The sequence below is a fragment of the Taeniopygia guttata genome, chromosome 5, assembly GCF_048771995.1.
Source record: "Taeniopygia guttata chromosome 5, bTaeGut7.mat, whole genome shotgun sequence".
NCBI classification, from domain to species: Eukaryota; Metazoa; Chordata; class Aves; order Passeriformes; family Estrildidae; genus Taeniopygia; species Taeniopygia guttata.
The window spans coordinates 52,550,897-52,575,478 of NC_133030.1; the positions used below are offsets into that span (position 1 = coordinate 52,550,897).

Genomic DNA, 24,582 nt, shown 5'->3' on the forward strand with positions numbered 1-24,582 from the left:
TGGCAAAACAGACACCTTCTTATCCCTCTGTGCCACACTGATCTACAGGAGAATTTCCTCCTCACTCACTTCAAGTGTGAGAACATTTTTAACCTCTACTGAGTGAGCAGGACCCATAATGTGAGATCATTTATGTCCCGTGAGATGTGACTGCTATGTCACCTGCTTCCTCAAGCCATGGCAGTTGTCAGGGTTTTGGAGACAGACAAATGCACGTCACCAGCCAAACTATGAAGCCACAGAGGAGAATTTCTTCTGAATTTCTTCTAGCCCTTCCTAGGAATCCACAAAGCTCTGAAGCAGAGGGATTACTAAAATGTGCAAACAACCAGTCATCCAAGTTCCTTTCAATTCCTTTAAATGAATCATTGTGTCAGACCTTCCAAACTTAATTTCCAGTTTCCATGAACCTTCCTCATTAATTTTGAATCCTTTTCATATGCTTATCAAATCACATCTTAAAACCATTTATGTTTCTTGCCCTTGGTGAGAAATTCAGTCCTGCAATTCCTAAAGCAAATAGGAAACTAATTGCTCCCCAGAATATGGTCATAATCAATTTATAAGTATTTGATCTTGTAATTTAAAAACACTACTAACTCTGCTTAATACTGTCCCTCACCACCACCTTGCCAAATGCAATGAAGGGCAGGAGCAGAAAGGTATGAACTCCATAGTTTGGGAAGAAAAAGCCAACAGCAGTAGTCTGGACTGCACAGGGCTTGCATGATTAAATGCAATCAAAGACAAATCAATACAAAGTGACAGAAAAACAAAGGTTCAGATGAGTTTGCAACATTCTGCAAGGCAACAATTTAGCAAATCCCTCTGTATGTGTATATACACACACACACAGAGAAGAAACATCACCCACAAGCACATTAAGCATGCTACAGGATGGAGCTTTCTGATAGCACAGAGCCATTCACAACAGCCAAAGAAGAAACTTGTTGGAAAACACAGAACAAATATATGTCAGCAAGTGAACTGCCACTTGTGTGGTCAGCTCCTTTGGGAACAAGCAAAAACTGTACTAAAGGTATTTCCTAATCCTTGACCATGCTGGACATTCTCCTCTTAAGGAGTTATACAATCAGTCAATAGGAGTTATACAATTTGGATGGATAAAGTCTCAAGAAAGCTGAAAAATCAAGATTTTCAATTCGAAGGATCATTTATAATTTAAATTCTAATTAGATCCAAATGAAATCAAACTTGTCTTAACTTTAATAACTACTTGAGAAATAGTGGCATTCAATATCCTTCTGGGATCTGGCGACTGCCCAGTAGAACCAATATTTTTGCCAGCCACACTACTGCTTCTCCTGACATTTGTTGGTTTTACCACCACCACCACCACAAACGTCTGTCCTGGAGCCAAGAGACCCTGGACAGGCATGATATACTAAGATAGAAACACTAAAAATTGGAAAATTTAGGAAATTTGTGGATCATAACCATAAGCAACATCTGTGCCATTTATTTACCTGTCAGAAGTGGAAAGGTACAAAGCAAAGAGCTTTTTAAGCATCTGTTTCCAGGTCTAAGATCATTCAAGTGAGTGATGCCGCTGCTGGACCTTTTTTCCAGCTATGACCATAGGGATCTGAGCTCCAGAGCAGCTATCCAGGAATCCTTTGAGTTGAAATGTAATCTTTTTAGCCCTGTATCAAATTCTTCAGCTTCAACAAATCCAAATCTATAAACCACCATATTTCAACCACAGACTAATTTAGTTAAGAGACTTTCCAGCCATCCCTATGGCGCCTTGTAAAGGATTTGTGCTTCTGTGTCTCTTAGATACTCAGAAGTATACTGTTTGACTAGTTAAACATGTAGCACTGGGGAATTACACATTTTCTGCTAATGGATGGTCACTAGAACCTGAAAGTTGCTGTGAAATCACTGTGCAAGTTTTCTCCTTTAACTCATCTACCAGTCTCCCATGGTCCCATTGTCAATGGTCCTGACTTAATCCCTACTGATGATGCACATCCTACATGGGTAGAATGCCACTGTTTGTTCTATATTTTCATAAAATAAAATCTTTCTCCTCTGAAGGCTGCTGCAGGATTTTCAATAACATATACACAAGGAAATGCAGTTTTTGTGTTCCTTTTTAAAACAGTATTTTGGTTAACACTGTCACCCCAGTGACTCAGTTTATACAGGACTGATGAACACAAAGGGTAACCAACACCTTCAGCATCAGCAGCTTTTATTGGAGGTTTCCAACCCCCAAAAAATAGCTGTGCATAATCTTGCTTAGCTCTGCAACTATTTTAAGCAGTGCTTATTCATCATGACACAGGTGCTGGTTACAAACATCCTGCCTGTGTATCAACTTTCTGCGTTCAGTTGTTTCCACAAGAAAAGCCAATGCCCAGCTCTGTCACAGAGGTGCAGCCCAGGACACCTCAGTGCCCCACACAGCCTTACCTTCATAGCATGCACCACAGCCTCTGGCTTCTGACCCACAGGGACATACCCCGCTGCAGGAGAAGATGCAAGATCAGATGTCATGCGAGCTGGTCCCTGTGGAAATCAGATTAAGATATGTGTTCATTCCCCATTGGGTGATTTAAGTAAGGATGAAGAAAATACTCAGAAAATTTGACCACTAGCTTGTCTCAAATTCAATCCCCTTAACCACCTTCAAAGACAAAAGACACCACTACCCCTTCCTCACAAGTCACTTGATTTGACATCATTTGAGTACTCATCCTTCTAGACTCGGGAGCAATGCAAACAAGATGATTTTCCAGCACAAACCAGTCATTTCTAAGAAGCTGTGTTTATGAAAGAAACAGTTGGCATAACTTCATTGCTTCTCTGGCAGCATTTTCACATAGACATCAAGTACCGATCTTCAGCTACAGAGAAAATTGTGAAAGCAACCTTAAAACAAGCAGATGTCCAAACCTAATGTTGGCTGGATTTGTTTCCAAAATGCTGGCCAGTCCTCCTGCATGAAGGATTCCATTGGGAAAGATGCCGAAATTGCATTTTACAAAAGATTTCTACTGTCCAACCAGCCTTGTAAGCATTTTTCATAGGGCTTTCCTTTTTCTACAGGCATCCAGCTTGAATTATGAGAGACACAATATCTTTATTCAGTGAGATGCACCCTGCCTGTCCCTAATATTTTTGCATTGCTTTGTAACTCCAGGAGAAATCAACAATGAAATCATTGACCAAACTTATATTTAGCCTTCACATCCTTTAGGGAACACAAAGAATTATTATACTTGGGGGCCTCTGAAAGCAAATTAGGATGACAGAGCGGCATGTAGCACCATCACAGGAATGCTTTCACACATAACACACGAGGCACTCCATTCACATCTTCCCTGGGTCTAAAACACAGCATGTTTTATTCTTTGTCTCCTTACTTTGCCTTCCACGCCAAGGCCAGCAAGTTAGTTGTGCCAGAAAAATCACAGAATAATAGAAACACAGAATGGTTTGGGTTTGAAGGGACCCTAAAGATCCTCTAGTTCCAACCCCATGCCATGGGCAGGGAACCTTCCACTAAATCAGGTTGCTTAAAATCCCGTGCAGCCTGGCCTTGATCACTTCCAGGACTGGAGCATCCACAACTTCTCTGGGCAACAGTGAAGGTGAACCAATGGAGGGGCACTTTCTCAGCTCTCATTCTTCCAAATGTTGTAAGTTGTAGGGGCCTTTTTACTCATAAAACTGTTCATTGCATGTATGAAAGGAAAAGATGGGCTAATCCATTAGGCTACAGACAAAAAGGCATGGAGCCTTTCAAGCCCTGGCCACTGATCTGTGCCTAACCCATGCCATGACCAACAGCCATTTACTCATTAGAGCAACCTTCACAAACTGAGTCACAGGTGATACACAAACTTCCTGTGGAGAGGGGGTGGCATCTCAAAAAAAGGAAAGTTAGACTTACTACCCTGCAAAAATTCTCCAAGGTTATTTAACAGACTGAAAAAGCAGAGGCACTAACAGGATGGGCATGGTTCTGGACATAGTGGCAGAGTGTCACAGCTTGCTGGAGCTGTGGCCACCTGGGGACACATCCTCAGCCACCCCATCCAGAACATCAGACAGAAAAGCCAGAGGCTGGGGAGGGAGCACCAGGGACTGGATCCAGCCAGTCTGCAGCTGCGACTTAAAACTGCAAAATGGGGTACAAATTTTTCACAGAGCTGGTAAATGCAACAGAATCCTTCCAGAATCAGCTTCCCCCAGAGGTGAGAGAAACCAATGCATGCATAATTATTCTGGTTTCATCATGAAAGATGCTTTCTTCATGACAAAAGAAAGAAGAATATTCAGGAGTTTCTGGTCATACTTGATATGGATCTTCTCCCATGCCCCTCTTCAGAACTAACACAGGAAATGCCAAACAAAGGTCTAACGTCTAATATTTTTTTGGAGTTGAGAGTAATATGACAAAGTTAAAAGGAATTCTGCTGGATATTGCTGCTGACAACATTTTAAATACAGTTTCCTGGCCAAACTAGAGTAGATCATGAGGTCTCGCGTATGAAAGACAGCAGCAGTTCCCCTCACATAACTGAAGGTACTAATGAGCTACAAAGCACTTCCATGATCACAATCACTCTCAAAATTATTACAGAATACAAATGAAACAAAAATGATTAGAGAGAAATGTTTTTTCTAAGGAGCTTGATCATACTTAGTCAATTACCATACTGACAAGATAAACGCATTCTTGCAAACACAGTGATGTACTGGATATATTATATCACACAAAAAGCATTCAAAAGGTCACCTTCCTTCTTGGACAAGGGCAGTCAACTGAGGGGCCCCTGAAAATAGGTAGAGAATTTGACTGAAAAGGGAAAAATATTTTTAAAGAATAAGAAATGCAGCAAAAGAGGTAGACCCAAAACCTGTAGCTAAAGTGATAGATTACTTCATTTCTAAAATAGGCACGATCCTTGATCCTTAGCTTGGAAGTTAAAAGCCCCAGCCAACAGAAAGAGGTGTCCAAACTGATGAGTGCCATCATCAGCAATGCTGAGTGAGCCACATGGCCACACCACTGAGCCATTGTCCCAGGCCACAGAGACCTCCCCAGCATGCCAGGCTGGTGCTACAAAAGGTCAAACACACATGTGAAGAAGGTGGGGGAGCAAGCAAGGTTCTCACCAACATCCCCAGTCTTTGCAGCTATGGGATGCAGCCAGTAAAAATACACACACAGCTCAGTGTTCATCCCTGCAGTCAGTGCTTCTTGTGCAGCTGTACCCTCAGGGAAGGATCCTTCCAGACACACAAAGAGACAGAGTTTTAAAGGGGTTGGTGCTTCATTCCCACTGATTTCGTGTGGTTCACAAGGAAGAAAAAAAACTTCAGCCAAACTCCTATCAGCTTCCTGCAGAGAGGCACACATAGAGGCCAGAACTGAGGGGACTGAGTCAGCAAGGAAAGAAGTGACAACACATCCAGCAGGATGCATGGCCAGCCTTTGGAGGATGGAGGAGAGGGAAAATGGGCAGAGTTCACCAATAGTGTTAGCTGAAGAAGAGGAAATGGAAGGAACTGGAGATAAGGTCAAGGTTGCTATATTGGAAAACTGCCAACAGTGGGAGAAGGGAGGGAATGGGAAGGAAGAGGAGGATGTGTATTTTACCCAGCAGGAAACCCATTGAGGTGAAATGCAGGCGAGAGGGAACCAGAGATTTGAGACAGGAGATTGGAAGTAGGGCAGGGAGAATCTCAAGAAGTCACTGTTAAAGTAGTAAGTAAAATTGCACAGATGGAGGAGATTCCTCATGCCTAGAACAGATGCATTTGGAAACTGCAGGCAAGAATTCCCACAGCTGCACCCCAGCACTCTACTCAGCTAATCTGAGGACCCCCACCACTACAGAAACCCATGCCCTTCCTGTTCCCTATAGCTGACATTTTCACAGACATAGGAACACAACTGACTCAGCACCCTGGCAGACAGTAATAGCAAGGTTAATCTGGTTACATGCTAAGAAGCAGAAATTGTCCATACAGGCAAAAAGCAACATGGTGTGTTTTAAGGCAAGTGTCACTCTCAGTTTCCTCTCCCCGTCTGGTTTTGTCGAGCATGCAGTCTTTGTGCTAGATGGACATATGGCTTTTCCACTTGCTAGGTTTTTATAGTGTTTGGTAGTTCAGAGGTGGTTTACTCTTCACCCTCAGATCTGTGGCTGAGGCACTACGTAATTATATTAATGAATGGTGCTATAAGACAACACAGAAGTCACCAAAATACCATTAACATTTATAATAAAGATGTTGAGAAATAGCATACCACTTCCAGCTACATCCACAGCCATAGCCTCCCCACCAAAGGAAGAGCCCAGCAGTGAGATTACCAGTCTAATTAAGGAGAGGGGGTATGGGTTATGTCTCTGAGTGTCCAGATGCTCACAGGAAGCACCTTTCTTCCCTATGCACAGGGTTTATCAACCACTGCACCAAAGATAGTTCTCCTTAAGAAGCAAAAGTCCCAAGGAACCAGAGGCTGTGGAGCTGTGTGTGACCCATCCTATGCTTTGTCAGCAAGTTGGTGCTTTTGCTTCTCTCCAAACCACGGTGGCTGCTCAAAACATTCCAGATCACTGTGGCTCTGATGAGCTCGGCCCTGATCAGAACAGCCCTATCTCTGCTGCCAGGATGGTTCTGGGACTGCAGTGTCCTGAGAGGGTTCTGATGAGACTCTTTGCCTCTCTCAAGGGAGGACAGTGCCAAGTACCCCCATATCCAGGCCCTTTTCCACAGGAAAAACCACAACAAGATCTATTCCTCTGCTGCCTCTGTGCAGACAGCAGTACCGAAGCATCACTGAACACATTTCCCTTTCAGCCCTCATTTGTTCCTCTATTTCAAGCAGATCAGTGCTGAATATTTGCTGGTATCAGTGATGGGACCAATGCACTTCTCAGAGCTTACTGTTCCCATGTGGCATCAGTCCTCTTCCCATCCCACCTACTCCATGTCATGCATGCCAAAACTAAAAATCTACCAGAAAAGCTCAGTTCTATCTGAGACCCTCACACAAACCTCTCTCTGGAGCCTGCAGGGCTGATCTCCAAGTCTGTATGGAGAGTCACAGTCCAGCTGTATAATTGACTGAGAAAAGAGAGAGAAACTCTGCAGTCTCTTATGCCAGAGCATCCTTGAAGCAATATGCTACAAGCAGGGGATAAGTTCCCCAATTCTCTATTGCTAGAATGACACTGGCACCCTCCAATCCAAAGCAGAAGACAAAGCACATCAAAGTAGTCCCATTCACTGCCCCAGACAAAAACCATCAGCAAAGCAATAGTGCTAATGTGAGAAAGAAAATCCCCAGACCACAATAGTGCCAATGATCCTTTTCCATCTGATACAAAAAAAATGAAGAGCAGAGGCCTCAACTTGCAGCTGCTGGCAAACATCTGCTGCTATGTGTCATGCCACAATGTCATTACCAGTGTCTAAGACAAAGTTTCCCAGTGAGTCCTTGCTGGCTCTGTCTGGCTGCATGGGATGTGGTTCAGCACAGATGCTGACATGCACTGCCATGGATACTCCATTCCTGTGCATTTGGAGGACCAAAATTAATAAGACTCTCTGCAATAGGGCACACTGCAAAATCCTGATAATGACACACCTCCACAGAGGTAAAGTAAGGCTTAAAATATGAACATCTCTTAATAACAGCGGGAATGCTTTGGAACCCAAGAAGAAAAGAGCCTAACTGGGGATGACAGGTGTCTGCTCTTTTAGAGGTTTTGGATCAGAAATTTTTTTTTAAAAAGAACAAAGACATTGTGATAAACAATTTCTCCTTGATTCCTCCAGGGATCTGAAAAGACATGAGACCTTGGGCCTGCCATCAGTTTTCAATCTCTTTTTGCTCAATTATATTCTCTTTTAATGACACCCTTTCCTACCTCACCTCCAAGAGAGCTATTCCTGATTTGCAGAAAGACTGCAAAAGACTAAGTTTCAAAACCCAGAAGGGAACATCATGCTGGTTTTACTTCAGCCAGCAGGCACAACCTAGGCACTGGGAATGCTTCAGACCAACACAGAACATATGAGCAAATATTACTGCTTCTGAACTTCACATCTTCCCCTTGCCTTGTATTAATTTTTGTCTTTCATTTCAAAAAACAAGCATTTAGAATTCCAACCCGATTATATAAGCCACATTTTTCTAATGGCATACTTCAGACAACATTAAAGCTAAATGGAATCATATCAGACACTGTGAAATTTTTATTGCTGAGACAGAACACAGAAAATTACATTACATCAGGCACTGTCAGACAGCTCACAATAAAATTCCCAGGCATGCTATTTATCTCACAGTGGTTTTGTTTGGAACCTGCTTACCCAGCTTTGAATTGCACTTGGACCCTTCCTTAGCACTTGTCACCATCCAGGTGTTTTAAATAAGAAATAAATAAATAAAGGTGTCAATGCCACTCTGCAAATTAGGAACTGTTAAGAGACAAGCAGGCAGCAGTAACATGCCCACAGTTAATGGAAAGGGGGTGGCAGAGCCAGGTAGCCCCGTGGGAAGGTGCCATGACTGGCACCCCAGCCCTGGTGTGCTGACAGAACAGGGGGCCCAGCATATTTTCCTTTTGTGAATGGCACATGTGGCTACAAGCTAAAGGAAGCACCTGGAGCAGCTCCAGACAGGCAGTGCTGGGGGCAGATGAGGGAAAACCAGCATCAAAACCAAGGACTGAGAGCACAAGGCCACCCTGGAATGGGAGAAGGGCAGGCAGGGAATGCACCAAACCCTGAAACACAGTGTCCCCGTGAGAAGAGTAGCACAGGCAGCACCAAGGCCAAGCACTGGGCTCACAAGAACTGATGGAGAATAAGAAATCTCCCTTCACACAAAGATGAGTGGCATTCCTGGGTGATCACACACAACAAAAAATCTCCTGTTACCGCCAGCCTGAGAAATTCCCTGGGCTCCCACATCATTTTGCATCCCAGGGCACATTTCCTGTGCTGTGCTGCCCTGCAGCTGCAGATGGGTTAATATGGCTGAAACAAAGGCCGTGCTGGCTGGAGCATGACAAGACTCCCGGCTGACATCCACCCTCCCTTCCTGAAAAGTCCCTTCCCTCCCTGCTGCATCTTCTCATGCCCACGGCAGCTCTGCCATCGCCACCACGTGTGGTGCTCCTGAGGGAGCCCAGCTCCTCTCATGCCCTGCAGGGACAGGGACAGATACCTGGTGGCCCTCTGGCAGCAGCACCAGGGTTCCTTGCTGGCTACAAGATTTCCTGGAGGCACAGAGAAGTGACCAGTGCCGGCTCCTCTGCAGACCACACCTTTCTGCCACCCTACTGCAGATGATGGCAGACCTCTGATACCTGAGCATGGGACACCCTGACAGGAGCTAGGGAGCTGTGTCCTGCCTGCCTGGCAGATGATCCAGAGCACTGGTGGTGCTTGGCTGCTGTTATTCCACACCTATGCAGAGAGCCTGCCAGCACCCAGCTCAAACCCAGCCACCAGCTCCTTCTGGGGCACTTAAATGGCTGCACAGTCCTACATTCCCCAGGCACAGTGGGTTCCCCTGCAGCTACAAGCATCTGACAGCCAGGCATTGGAGAAGGAACCTGTGGAAGATTCCTAGACAGACCCAGCTCTCCAGCACAACACATGTCCTGGCCACTGACAAGGAGTGAGTTCAGAGCCATCAGTACTCTGTATTAGCATCTTCCTTATCAAATCAAGGGACTTCATTGCAGATGATAATCTCCTTTGGTATTACTTAATTTGCTGCCTTTAATCATAGAGAGCAGCTGGTCATGTAAACATTCAAATCCATGAATTAACTGCTGGGTCCACACGGGAGCCAGACAAAGCCCGTCTGTGTGTCTCAGCCACCTCCTCCTGCATCTTTCATGGATGTCTACTTAAGTAATAAAAAGTAATTTAAATTTCTACTTAAGTAATAACGTGTCACTTTCTGATTATTAAAGAAACAATTTCATTGCTTTCTCAGCAAACATCACAGACACCAAACAAAAGATTAGCTCCTCTCCCTGGCAGGTGTGACAGTGCTGGCTGTACAGGCTGTGCTGGGGCACTGAAGGGAAGATTTCAGGCACTGCCCCAAACAGAAAAACAAAGTCAGGACATTGTTTGCAACTGGATGTCATTACAAACAGGAAGGGTGTCTTTTCTCAGCACTGAGTTGATGGAAGCTCCAGGCTCAGGAGACTCCTTGGAGCATGCAGAGCCGGTGAGTCAGCCTGCTGGGGCAGTGCTGGGGGCGAGGGGGTGCTCACTCTATGGGCCGGTAGCAGCGCTGGGGGCTGGGATGGGGACACGCAGTAAAATCACCGCCAGCAGCTTCAGCTGCCCCGGGACTGTGAAACCCTTACCAAAGTGACACCCGCAGAGCAGCCCCAGCCCGGAGCCCCCTGACACAGCAAACAGAACAGGGGTCCCGACAGAGCGAGCCCGCAGTACCAGCAGAGTGCACTAACTCTGACCGACTCACAGGGGCACTGTCAGCGTGAGGAATTCCAGAGGTGCTACTCCTTCTATAAAGGAACGCCAAGCACATTTGTTTTCAGGAGGAAACGGTGGGCATTTTTAAGACTTTCAATATTTTGAAGCAAATCTGATTTGGGGATGATGCAGGTGAAAGCCTCTGAGAGGGTAGAGGATGCATGCAGGCACAGGAGGATACCTGTGCACATCTGTAGGGCCCCTCAGGTCTCCATTTGAGCCTGGCTGCCCTTCCAGACCTATGGCAGAGCAAGGGTCTGTTGTACCACTGCCTCTCCCCCAGCTCATTGCCAGCTCCACACAAAGGTACATGAAAAATAAGCATGAGAACCTCAAAGCAGATAGATTTTTCTTGCTTCCTCTGGTTACCTATAAGGGCAGATTATGGGTACGGCCTCTTAATGCCTCTTTTGCTCATCAAAACCTCCAATTTTGTCACTTTGTGCTGGGTAGCTGTCATGGGGTAAAAAGCCACCCACTGCTCAGAGCCTCTGCAATAGCAGCAGATGAAGGGCAGCTGCTTTCAAAAATGGATTGGTTGGTTCTCAGCTGCTGGTGATACACCCTGAAGCTTCACCATAGCAATCCCTGGGCCATAAATCCAGACAAACGTTTCATTTTACTTTCTCTTCCACAGCTACTGTTGTTGCAGCAGCAAATCAGCCACCTTGAATTTCTCTTTTTGTCTGCTCAATAACATCCTGGTGGTATCAGTGAAGCCAGTGGGAAGGAGCTGCCTTCTGCCACGCTTCTCACGCTTCTTTCAATCATTGCTTCCCCCTGCCTAAAAAGGCACCATGGCCATCACTTATGTGGGAAGGTGAGAAACCAGCCTAGAGTCATCCTCTGACACACACCAGCTGAGCTCAGCTCACCTGACAGCTACAGAGGATGGGGTGCAGGGATAGGAGAAGGCAGGAGACCACCAGGGCACTGCACAGGATGGGCTTCTGAAGTGACAGAAGGGGCTGGAGGCATTCTGAGAGGCTGCAATGAGATGCTGAAGATGTACATGCAGTCCTGGGGGTGCCAGAGGCACTGGGCAGACAGAGATCCCCCCCCCCCCCCCCCCCCCTTGCCCAGGGGCTTTATGTAGAACTGGGAGGGCTGGGAGTTCCTTGCTGGCAGTGGAGGAGCTGCTGTGCTGTGCTGGGACACCTGGGCCCTGCTAAGGTCCTCAGTGCACCACTGACTCTGCAGGGGCAATCAATGCTCCAAGGGCTCCCCTGACTCTTCTGGGTGCATCTTCAGGACATCACAATGAGAACAGTATGATGATCTTTCACCATTTCAAGCTTGATTTGAAAAGTCAGGTTGGCCTTAAGAAGCTAATTCAATTCTTCTCCCTGAGAGGAATAGATTTACTCCCAGGCAGGATGAGAAGGGACTACAAGGCTTGCCCTGAGCTCCCCAGTGAGACCCAGGACCAGGCCTGGGCCACAGTGACATCTCCTTGCCTACACAGGTTGGTTCAGGGGCCAGCTTTGTCCTTCCTCTGCAGGGAGCTGAGGGAAAGATAGCGAGTTACCTTCTCACTTATCTTCATTAGCCCTTGGACTGAACAGGATGGAGACCACTATCTTTCCAGCCAACAGGGAGAGACAGAACTGTCACTGGGGTTGAGGTTTAGCTGCTACATTCCCTTACATCTCCTCTCCTCACTACTGCTCTCACAGGCTCAGCAGACAGGCAGCACTTCAGCCAAGGACTCAGCATCCCTTCCCACTCCATCTAATGGCTTCTCTTTACACCTACAGACCACAAACATTTGGGCTTGTTTTTGTAATAGCAAGTGTGCCATCTGGCAAAATGAAATACACTTCCCCCGAGTATCTCTGCAAGGCAGAGGTACAAAATGTGACTCCTTGTGGCAGCATGGTGGGAATCAAGGAAAGGGGCTGGTGCTGCAGCCAGGCTGCCAGAGGTACCTCCCAGGCTTTGCATCCCTCAAGAAGTGAGCACTGGAGAAAAATACAATTCAGAAACAGCGTGAGAAAGCCAGAGACTCAGCAGCCCTCTAAGCTGAGTGCTCTCCACTACATAACCACACTACTATTTTGCATTTTCCTATGGACCTCGTTGTTTTTGGAACAGATTTAGAAGGAAAAAGAAATTGTGTCTCCCCTATCTGGTCTGTAGTCTATACAGACTCATGAGAGAAGCAGCTTTGAACACTCTAACAGAAATCTCACCTTTATCTGGAGGTACTTATTGTAGTCCTCAGGGGCCTATATAAAAGCTGGGTATTGGCATCATCAGCATTGTCTTCTCAAAAAGACAGAGCTTGTCTCAGCTCTCACAGAGTCTATCTGCAGGTACTTTCCACAGGGATTCCCAGTTCCAGACCCAGGATGGTCTCCAGTCACCACCTACAGCACCAGCAGATCTAATGTGGATAAATGCTCCTGCACCCGATGGGGAACCACTAGGAGCTCCTGCTTCTCAGCAAGGGAACACCACAAACTTGGTACAAAAACTTAAGGAAGGGGAAGGTGATGGTTATTTTAACCTGTCACTCACACCAAACACACATTCACATGTTCACCCATAGGTGGTCAGGGTCACTGTGCGTGGCACAGAAAACCAGGGACACCCACAAGCAAGTCCTAATGACAGCCCTGGCATCCCTCCTCATTGACAGCAAAGAAATGGGTTCTGGGACACATTTTTCACATGCCTTAGGAGTCAATGGTTATTACAGGCTGATCTTTATCGCAGCATCTTGCTTACCCTCCAAAAACCCTAGGAAAGCTGCTGCTGTTGCCTCCTTTCCATCACTTTGGTCATCTTATCTACTCCTTCCTCCTGGAACCACAGGAAGAAAAATTGTGGTGTGACATTTCTCCTGTTATCAGGGAACCAGTCCTCTGCTGATGAGCCATCTGTGCCGCGGCCTTATCACAGCACAGACCTCCCTCCCAGTCCTGACACAAACCACACATCCTGTGGTGTTTACCCATTTCTTTGCTGCCACTCATGTCTTTGGCCATCAGCACAGGCCAAACCATCCCTTCCTCTAGAATTCCTGCTGGTGTTTTCACACACACTTTCTCACCCACACTCCACCCACACTACCCTTAGTATTTCTATTGAGTTATTCCCACCAAAGGCAGGATTCCCATTATAAATCACATGAACACTGCTAGCAGATTTTAAGTCTAAGCCATCCAGGCTAGCTCTGACTGCTAGTAACAAGCTGGTTCATGTTTAATGGTGTTGCTTGTCAGTGTGGATAAATGGCTCCTCCATGCAGCTGGTTTATGAGTTTCTCAAGGTGATGGTACCACCACAGGACCAGCCATAACACCATAGGCAGCCCTCAGGTCACCTTCTCATGCCTGGGCACCGAGACGGGGCTGTGGCACAGCCACGGGGCAGAGGGCAGGTACATGAACATCTACAGGGAACATGTGTCCATAAGGCAGCCAGAGCACCCATGAAGAGACAGAGATGCAAGCTCTGGGCCACGCCTCAGCCCCCCATATGTATCCTCAGCTGTGCAAGGGTCTTGGATGTCCCCTGGATGTGGGGGGAGTGAGCAAGCAGCTGTGTGGGGTTTAGTTACCAGCTGCAGTTAAACCTTGGCACCCAGAGGCCAGATGGGCCACGGAGCGCTCAGCAGTGCTCGGCTTACAGGCACCTCAAAGACAGCTCTCCCACCTGGGACATCGGCCACATGAGACAGCAGCTCTGGAGGCTGCTGGCAATGGGAGAAATGGAGACAGCCTGTCCAGCTTAGTGTCATCCCAGGGAATGGCAGGTGCCATCAGGAGCTTGTTGCTGCCTCCTCTCATGAGTCCAAGCCAGAGGAAATCACCCTCACCTCCCAAAGGACACAGTACTTTGGTACTCCATGAAATGACACTGGGTGGCAGTTCCTGGAGCTGGAAAGATTGACTCACTGCTATCAGTTCAAGCTAACATATACCACACCTTCCCTTGCAAAGGCCAGGGTCTTGTAGACCCTTGCAACCCCAAGGATTGCTGTTCCTGGATATTTGTTAACCACTGCAGACTACAGAGCAAATCTATAATTACCCATGTGCGTGACACAAAATGCACAGAGTGCAACTGTGAGTGTCTTTTGCTTCTGCAACTTGAGTGTGCACTGGTGTCCCTGATCCAGGACACATTAGAAACACCCGGCTGTGTCATTAACTGGGCTGTGTCAGAGCCCTGGAGTGATGCCTGCTTGTTACCTGTGTGACAGTGAGGGATGCACTGGGGAACTTCCCAGAGTTACACGGGCAGTGCTGATGATGGAACACTGAACGGATGTGGCAGCTTTGAAGCTGACACCAATTGTTCATCACTCACCCACAGGAAGCTTGTGCAGGCACAAAGAATAATTTCTCACAAACTCATGCCTGCTGCCTATTAAAAAAAGCCTCAGAGAAACTCTGGTACATCTAAATGTTCACTTCTGGGACAAGAATGCTCAAGTCATTCAAAGATTTCACTCATTTTCATGAATCTGTGATCATTATCCTCATCAAAAAAACAGTGCATCATGTCAAGCCACAAACCAAAGGGATTTTGGTAGGAATAAGTAAATAAATAGTACATAAGTATCTCAGACAATGTGGATTTGGAACGAAAGCTGGTTTTGTTTTTTCTCTATCAGCTTCCTGCAAAGAAGGCAGAACACAGCTAGGGTGACAGATGAAAGTGAATGCCACACAGTACCCAGGCCTCTCCATAAATGCCAGGTGCCATCTCTTCCTTAAGGAAGGAGAGAAAACAGGGACAAGTAGCCAGGAAGGGCTCCAGCAGGCAGAACCATCTGCCACCAGCCCTCACACAGCCCCAGTGAGCTGCAGGGGCTAATGCTCAAGCAGAAAACTCTCCTGCCAGCTCCCATCCCAGTACAGCTCCTCTGCAGAGAGCTGCTGGACGTATCCCAGCCTGACTGACAAGATAAACATAAAATCATGAGTAGCAGCACACCTTGGAGCAACCAGCACAGACTGACTGAGCATCGCCAACCTGGTACAAAGCTGGGGATCAAAAGCCTAAACATCAGGGAAGCAAAGCAAAATCTCCAAAACTGTAGGGCTGGCACAGCCAGACAAACATGTCCAGGTTCAAGTCTCTCTGCACTCCCTATAAAGCCTCCTGCCTTTATACATGGGGCACAAAATTGTAAAAGTGAATATTCACCTGGACAGCTTTATCCCTCTTTTTTCAGCTTGAAGCATCTCCATCCATCCTGCCATTTAGCAGGGATGGGAAGGGGATATGCTTCCATACTTGAGTTTTATTTATGCAAACTCTATTAAATTACCATTGTGCCCTTCTTTACAACTGTAAGAGATACACTAAATCTACAGAATTATTTTTTCCCAATCAAAGCAGCCAACACATAACTGATCCTACAGGACCTGCAGCTCTGCTGACCAGTGTCCCAGACATGGAGCAGGGAGGGTCTGCAGCTGTTCTGCCATCAGGATTTTTCTCACATTCCTAACACTCACAGCCCACTCCCACCAGGACTCTCTGTTTCCACACTCTTCCTCTAATCTGGAAAACAACATCACCACACAAATGTAGAGGCCCAAGCAGTGAGGGAAACATCTGGAAGGCAAACACCTGGCAGGGCTCAGGATCTTCAGCCATGCCTGGCACATGGGTGCCCTGGCACAGCAGCACAAACCCCATCTTATGCAAGAGGCTTTAGTTAAGATTCTTCTGTGGTTTGAGAAGCAATGCAGGAAAATTGCAGTAAATTCAAACCTCATTTGTGATACAGAAAAACCTAAGAACTTACTCACTAAACAACCCTGTCCATGCACTGGCAGACACCTGGCAAGCTTCACCCACAACCAGCTTTTTTACTGAAGGCACAGGGCATTTACCAAACAGAAGCTGCAGGTGTAACAAGAATCACCCTAGCTTTAAAAGATTCACCACAGTGACTGTCAGTTGGCTGAAAACCTATGCTGGAAGTGGATGAACTAAATTCAGGCAAAGATTAATGTTCCAGGGGCTCCCCATCCTCCCAACATCTGCAGGCTTTAGCTGCACGTTTGCAACTCCAGCTTCAGGGTGAACAATCACTTGTGAGAGCTCCCCTGTAATCTTCCCTTGGCCCTCCAGCCATGCCCACGTTTGGGGAAACCCATGGCTCTGCCTGTGTAGGGAAGGAAAAGTCTCTTACGTTCTGCAGGGCGTCCTGGTACTGTGGCAGTGACGAGAGCTGTGACTCGGAGTGGTACGGGGACAATCCTTTCCTCAGAGTCCTCAGGTCCCCCGTGCTGGACTGCTGCAAAGACAACAGAGAACAGGACAGTCCATGTTAGTGAGAAGAAAGCAAGCTGAGCCCCTCCTGATGTCGTGGCTTTTCCCATGGCCACATCTGTTCTCTGACCTGTTCTCTTTACTTCTCCCTGCACCAACAGTGACAGTGAACACTGTAATAAAATGTTTTTCCATGTCTAGTCCTAGAGATAACACCTGCAAGCAGCTGGAGGTGAACTGTTTAAGGTCTGCTACATTAAGTAATACAGCAGGAAGGCATTTTTGTTTTACACAAGTTCCTACATACTCAATGAAAAACATTTGTTAAGAAGCACATAAAAATATTTTTAAGACTTCAGATTAAATCAAAACCAACAAAAAATCCACAAACCCCAAACAAACAAACAAACAAACCAACAAAAAAAACCCACACCAGGAGACATTTTATAGATTAAGACTTTGTAAACAGTGCTACTATCATTCACCTAAACTTGCAAAATGTGTGTTGACAGGAACAGTTTCTTATTTGGTTACAAATTTGCTTGCTCACACAGGTCTTAAACATAGTCAAATAAACGAAGGTAGTCTATATGACCCTAAAACCAGATAAATGCAACCAATAATCTGCACTCATAAGGGAAGGAGCACTGGGTGTTAGGAGTACTGAATAATCTCCCTGGGACAAAGTTTCTGCCTTGTGTTTTTAACTCTCTCTGCGAGCTTGAAATCTTTCTCATTTATAAAAGTGCACCCAGAAAAAGTCAATACACAAACAGCCAAAATCAAAGGTCTGGGAGAAGATTCTATCTTTATCACCAATAAACATCTCATTAACTTCTCATATTTTTAAGAGTATCAAGCAGCGCACTGTCCTCTATTTTAAAGTTTAAAAATCATGACCTTTCAGATTTTTATGCTCTATTAAGACTTTCAATTCCCATTTGCTACAGAAATTATGTTTTCTACTTCAAAAGAACCAAAGAAAAGTAATTGGAGCAATAAAATTTAAGAAGAAATCTCATAAATCAAATCAACTGGTAAAAACCTCACAGAAACCCAAAGGCCTGAACACAACAGAGACTTCGTAGACTGTTGTCATGCACAGATCTCTGGAAACTTCTGAAGTTCATTTCCATTTCCTGCCCAAAGAGAAGAACTGGTGCACTCTGAGTGGATATATTATTTTCTGTCAGTGTCATATATGCTTTATTGTAGCTACATGGCCTGTTTTAGTTGATGTTGTTTTCTTAGGTTAAAACTTCTACAGTGACCCAGAGCTTTCACAACCATTCTGGAGCCCTCACCCTATCAACTTTCCTTTTATAAGCTGTGAAGAGAAGGGCAGTTCTCAGGAAAGCCATAATGAGAAATGGATGCTAGTCCTGTATGACCCAATCTGCTGGGAAATGCTGTGTCTCACATGGAGTCAAGTGATACAGAACGAGTTCAGCATATCAGATATCTGGGATTCCCCTGAATTTACGAACAGAAAAGATGTGGTCTGTATTTCTTTCACAGTTCACAACAGAGAGTCAGAGAGAGAGATCTGAAGGAGATAACTCCTTCTGAAGCTGAAAAGTGACTGCTGCAAAACTGAGTTTCCACTATTCCTGGGAGGTATATAATTTCAAAGAAAGGTTAGCAGGTCACAATGGAAGATGATACGAAGACTCTTAGTTTACTGGCAGTGTCCCAGGCATGTGATGTCTCTTGGTGGTTATCCTGAAAGGATTTCACCTTGGCTGGCTGTGCTCCCACATCCCTGCTGTGTGCAGCCCCTTCTCCTCTCTTGTGTGTGCATGGGGACACAGCAACCTGCTGGAGGGGTCCTGGCACTGCCACCCACTCCTTTGGGCTGTCAGCTCAGGAGCTCAGGCACTCTTCCCTGACATCTGTGATGAAGGGGCACATGCATGGCCAAGGGAAAAGCAGAACAGCAGAGCCAAAGTGTCAGCTTGTATCTCTGCAAACCCAGAGATTGCAGATTCCCTCAAAGTCTGCTCCAGAAGAGTGTGTGTTGCCTCAGCAGTTTACAGGCCATGGATTACTCAGACTTTTGCAAATCACACTGAGACCTAAAAGATGCCACACAATCACGGAGCACCAGAAGTGTGGAAACAGGCCTGAGAAAGAGAGATTTGGTGGACATTTGCATCCCAGAAACTTGCTGTCTTATCCCCAAATCTGAATGGGTTGGTTTACACTGGATTCCTCATGTGTTTCATCACATCACATTACAGCTTGTCCTCACAGAAATTCAAAATGCTTTGTCCAGCTAAGGTAGGAAGACAACCAAACACAAGTCCAGACAACACCCAGTATCACACTGCTGTCGCTAAAAACACACTAGTTTAAGTTGATTTAATTAACTGCCCTATGCTCCTGCCTGGAGAAAAAGTTTGCATTAATTTCATTTTGGTTTAAATTGGTTGAAATTGTGTTGGTAAATACACAGATACAGTCAAAACTCTGCTCTAACAAGTGTTTATAATGGATTAGTTCTATTGCTTTTTTTAAAGCAAATCCCATTTAAGACTGCACAAGTGTGTGACAAAACTATTGTTAGGTTGTTTCAGTGGCTGCTGATTATGAATCTGACCTAATGCATTCAATTTGATGGAAAGATTCCCACTGAGTTCAATGAACATCAAAACAAGCTCTTAATTAAAGAACAGAAAGGAAAAAGAGAAAAAGAAATAGGACAAGAAAAAGAAAAGACATCTAAGAAATAAAAACACTGAGCAGAGATCTATCCAGAAGAGGACCAAGGTGTTTGGAGCAGAGAGTGGGTTTGCTAGTGCCAAAAGAGTCTTCACCTGCCATTATTTATAAGACATCCCTGTCAGAGATGAGCAGAGTAAACTTTTTCCTCTCACTGTCTGTCATAAAGCCCTTTCATGAGCCCTCCACTCAATGCAATTTTCCTTCCATATTTTCTAGAAGTTATTTGGGAATGTATCTTACTTTAATTGCTTGTGTGTTTTTACAACAGGCTACCAATCACAGCTCTGCACTATTTATCTTCCCTGTACTAAAGGCAAAGGTGTGTTTTTTCACCATGAAAAGAAAACTGCTTTTTCTTCCTTTTTAAAATTAAAATGGTGCAGTGACACATATTCAACACACCTCCCTAAACACTTGCACATTCCTTGGGCTTTGCAATCAGTGTTAGCGCTAACCAGGGAAAGAAAGTGAATCCCTTATTAAAAAGCAATATGACTAATGATGCATCAGAATGAGTAGCCATTACTCCACTTAAACCTAAATTAAAAATCCTGGTATTTGCATTGTCAATTCACTCACAAAATGAAATCTCTTATTACCTTACCCAATTTTCATTATTGAGCTGTAAGTGGATCCCAAATTGCTTTTCTAGTCAGAAAGACATTTTAAAAGTAGAATCCTTGATCATCTCTGTTCATCATCATTGCTGGAAATTATCTCAACTAACGGGCAACATATCTATAATAAATTATCCTTCAGGTAAAATTACTTCACATTTCTGGAGTTTCAAGGAATTTATCAGCAAAATCATTTTCATCTGAACTAGAACTCCTTGGGAGCATGCAGTCTCAATTGAACTTTTATTGGAAATTCCTAAGCTGAGGAGCAGAGACAGAAGGAGGAACACAGCAAAGGAGACTGAGTGACTCACACTCCAATCCCCATCTAACACCAACAACTGGCTACTGACTACTCCAAGAGTGGCTCTTACTGTGAGTATTTTTCAAACTCTAGTTTCACCCATAGTTCAAAGAAAAAAAAGGAAAAAAAAAAAAAAAAAGAGGCAAAAAAAAAGAAAAAGCATGTCCTGACTTTCACAGTGGTACAGAAGTGCAAGAGCTGCCCTCAGTCTAACTCAGCACTTTGAGAAGCCTGCAGAGCCAGCACCTTCCCCTGCACACAAACCTGGCCACACTGCCACCCCACTGCCATCATTCTGACACCATCACTCCTCAGCACTTTCAAAAAATGACAAAACATTTATCAATACATTTTTAACTAAGCAGGACATAAGGGTGACCCCAGAAGGTACCATTGGACCAAAGCCCAAGACCTTGTCAGCCAGTTATGAAACAAATGGACACAGGCCTGTCCCTCCCATCAGGGAAGGGAGTTTGGCCTACTCCTACCAATGAGAAAAGAGTAGGGCCAAAATATCAAGGGGTTTTTTTTAGTAAAAATAGACAGCAAAACCAAGTTTTTTTTTTCTCTGTAGAAAACAGAAGCAATTTGATGGGTGGAAAGTGGTATTTTCCATAACAAATAATGTATAATTTTAAATGCTTGAGATAGAAATTAAAGTCTTGGTGCTTACCAAAGACTAAAATTACATTTAAAAAGAAAAAAAAAAAAGCCAAAACAAAACAATGAAAGAACAGTAAACACTTGTTCGTATCAAAGCTTTCTATCCTGCTAGCAAAGAGAAGAAATGGTGGCCTCTGACTTTTTGACCCCCTGTGCTGAGTGATTCAATTGAAAAATAACACAAATAACACAAGAAGATGGATGGTGTTTGTGGTATTTTAAGGTCAAAGAACTACGAAGAAACATTTATTTTCCTTTACATTTCTGTCCAGTAAAGTCAGATCAGTGCTGTGGCCATGTCAAACCAACTGTGAAGATAAAGTGTTGAAAACTTAGAGACAAGTCAGACAAATTATCTTTTCTGCTACCCTTCAGTGTTACTTCTGCTAGAAGGGAGAAAAAAGACGACAAATATATAATTCTGAAATACTTTGATCCAACAAAATGGACTGCTCTTAACATAAATTAAATACAGAAAGACAGAAATTTACTTGACAGAAAGTTCTCAGCATTTATGAGAGATTAGCAAAAAATTATTTCAATTAGAATTATGTTCTGAAGTGACTGTGGAAAATGAAAAAGCAGCACTGTCAGCTCCCAGTAATTCATGAATTAGCATTCAAAACAGGGTCGTTGCATAAGTAGCCTTTAATTGAAAACACTTTTTTCTCCTTTCACATAAGTTGTAACAGATGAATGCTGAAAAGAAATTTTAAAATGTATTTAATCATAAATGATCAGTTTGACCCTGTGCCCTGTGGAAATATTAAAGCTTTCACAAAGGGTCACAGCTTCCCTTCTCCCCATGGGCTGTGGGGTCATTTGGGAGCAGTTTGGGTGTCTAAACATGGGCATCCTGTGCCTGAGCATACCCAAGGCACCCGTGGAGCTTTGGCAGATGTGATAAAGAGCTGCTAGAGATGAGCATCCTCCAGCTGCAGGCAGGAGCAAGGAGGGACAAACCTGGAGTCACCTGAGGACTACAGCTCTCTCCACCCCTTTGGAACTCATTTCTAACCTCCTGCACTACGAAAACTTCCTCTCCTGGTTCACAAGTCATTTTTAAAAACATACTACAAAGGACCAAATTGAAGGTCGGGAACCACTTTTTGTTTACCTCTGGGGAGTATAAAGGGATGACAAAATGTGTCCAGAACACAGAGAATCAAGCATAAGTGAGTCACTGACAGCAGACTTCCCAAAGGGCTGTCATTTCCAAGGGTTTATAATAATCAGCTTCATTTTCCTACAGAGCAGACCCACTTGCACTAAGCTCAAGAGACAGCGGATTATGCACCGCACCACTTAAATGTATTAATATTATATCTGCTTTCAACACAACTTTAGAAGAAATTATGTAACAGCATAAAATGCATATAGACAGAAAGGAAAACTACAAGGAACTCAATATTGACAAGAGAACATACCCTTATTGACACCAGCTCAGAAGAGTTACTTTGGACAAATCATTATGTCACACCATCACCCAGTCCTATGACAGACAAGCAACTTCCATTTTTCAGTGGCTGCCTCCCCTTTTACAAAGCACAGGATTTCCTTCAGCCATCATTTGAACATCAGAGTGAACTTGGTCCTCAGAAACAGGGCAAGGGCATCACACCCTGACTATGTAAGCCCATAAGGATCTCGGCTTATGATCTGGGTAATTCTCTATGTGGGAAAAAAACCCCTATATTAAAATCGCTCTCACTTCAGATTTTAGTTTCACCCATAAATCTTGGATGTTAGATGGAAAACTGCTGAGACCTCGGCTTTTGATTATATACATTTGTGAAGAGGAAAAAAAATACAGGATTTATTTCAGCCCACTATGTCAGGCTGACTTCATCTTTATGGACTCTTACACTGCCCATTACCTGGATTACTTGTCTGTCACTGTAATATAAATTCTTAACCTACCAGCAACAATACTCTAAACCATAATTGTTCCAGTAATTGAAACTGCCTCAATTTTGACACTCAACAACCCATTGTTTGCAAATGAGTAATTAAATGGAAGGTTTAGCTCAAAACCTTTTTCTGTTACTTCCTGTAGCAATTTAGCTGGAAGTGCACACTTCTCTTCACATAGGCAAATGGCATTGATTTGAACTTGGCCAAAACACAGATATTACTAACCAATGTCTTTTGCACAAGTACAGGGCAGAAATATAAATTAGTGGCATATTTAATACATTCAGATGATTAAAAAATGGAAATCACCAACACTAGCAAGTGAAAGAATAAGCAATCAGAGCCCTATCAACCAGCAGCAGTACTAAAAGGCAGCCCCCAGTTTCAAAAAGCTGCTTGTAGATGGATTAGTTCTCTCTGCCTTACTGAAATTTTGTGGTAAGCTGTTGTAGTCAGCCAGCTAGAGGGGAACAGAAGAACATTATACATGTGGAAACCTAACAGAAATAAAGCTATTTCATTATCTTGAAAAAACCCATGTCTTTACCACAGGTGACCAAAGGTCTTATATGCAGGTGTCAATATTGAGTCACCTGATAAGATAATATCATTATTTGAACTTCAACCCTTTTCCCTATATTCATGAATGAAGCCCTGCAGAATCCACCTGCACAAACATTCATACCTTACTATCCAGACTCAGAGCATGGTGATCCCCTCAAACAGCTGGTAAAGCTTCATCACCTTACTCTTCTTCACAGCTACCACACTTTACCACACCCACAGAGGTCCATGGCACTATCAGAGCTCTGTAACAACAACCTGGACCAAGGCAGCCTCAGGTACCACAGCAGAGCAGTGAGCTAAAGCACAGCAGAAACACATCTCCAATAACGGAGGAGGTGGTGCAAAGCACCTGCCTTGCACAGCTCTCACAGGGGCATCAGGGCAATGAGGAGTGATTGGCCCTGTCAGGCAGCCTTGTGCCCCAGAGAACATCCCCTACCACACAACCTTGCACAAACATTTCCCCCTTATCTCACTAATCCATGTTTTAGTGTCTCACGCACCAGGAATCTGAGGGTTGGGCAATTTCACTGTGTGAATCTGGCAAAAAATTGAATTAAGGTTCAGTAATTGCAGTTATCACTACAAGACATATTCAAGCAAAAATAAGCTCAGCAAAGCACATATCTGACTTTAAGTATATGTGAAGAGTCCCATTAGCTTCAGCAGCATTTTCAGGCAAGTTGGAAATCACATACATGAGAGTGCAAAAAAAATCAACGTATTTGATTTTGAAAGAAATCTGCATATAAGGGAAAAAAATTAAGGGATGAGATTAACACTATTTAACATCTTCCATGTCATGCAATAATATGAGCTTTCTGTAACAGGAGATTAAATTCCTTTAAATTCCTTTACACTGGTTCATATCCCTGTTGTACATGCAACACATCTGGGGATCACTTGAACTGGTGACAAAGGCTTTAGAGGGTAAGGGTCTGTCAAAACACCTACTCTCCTGATTCCCTCTTCAGTATTCAGCCACGAGGTCACGAGCACAGACTCAGCCAGCTCCATCAGTAAATCTATTTTTAGTAGTTCATG

At 44.4% G+C, this 24,582-nt stretch overlaps 1 protein-coding gene across 2 annotated transcripts in view; it reads right to left on the bottom strand.

Moving 5' to 3' along the window:
- Window positions 1–24,582, bottom strand: part of CCDC85C (coiled-coil domain containing 85C) — a 106,275-nt gene that overhangs the window by 5,995 nt on the left and 75,698 nt on the right. The window contains exons 3-4 of one of the 2 annotated variants that reach the window (XM_030274960.4): window positions 16,670–16,774; window positions 2,440–2,535 (exon numbers count right to left, since the gene is read on the bottom strand). In XM_030274960.4, the coding sequence (XP_030130820.1) occupies window positions 2,440–2,535; window positions 16,670–16,774 (201 nt within the window). The remainder of the gene's footprint in view (window positions 1–2,439; window positions 2,536–16,669; window positions 16,775–24,582) is intronic. The other variant, XM_030274961.4, reaches the window with a different exon arrangement.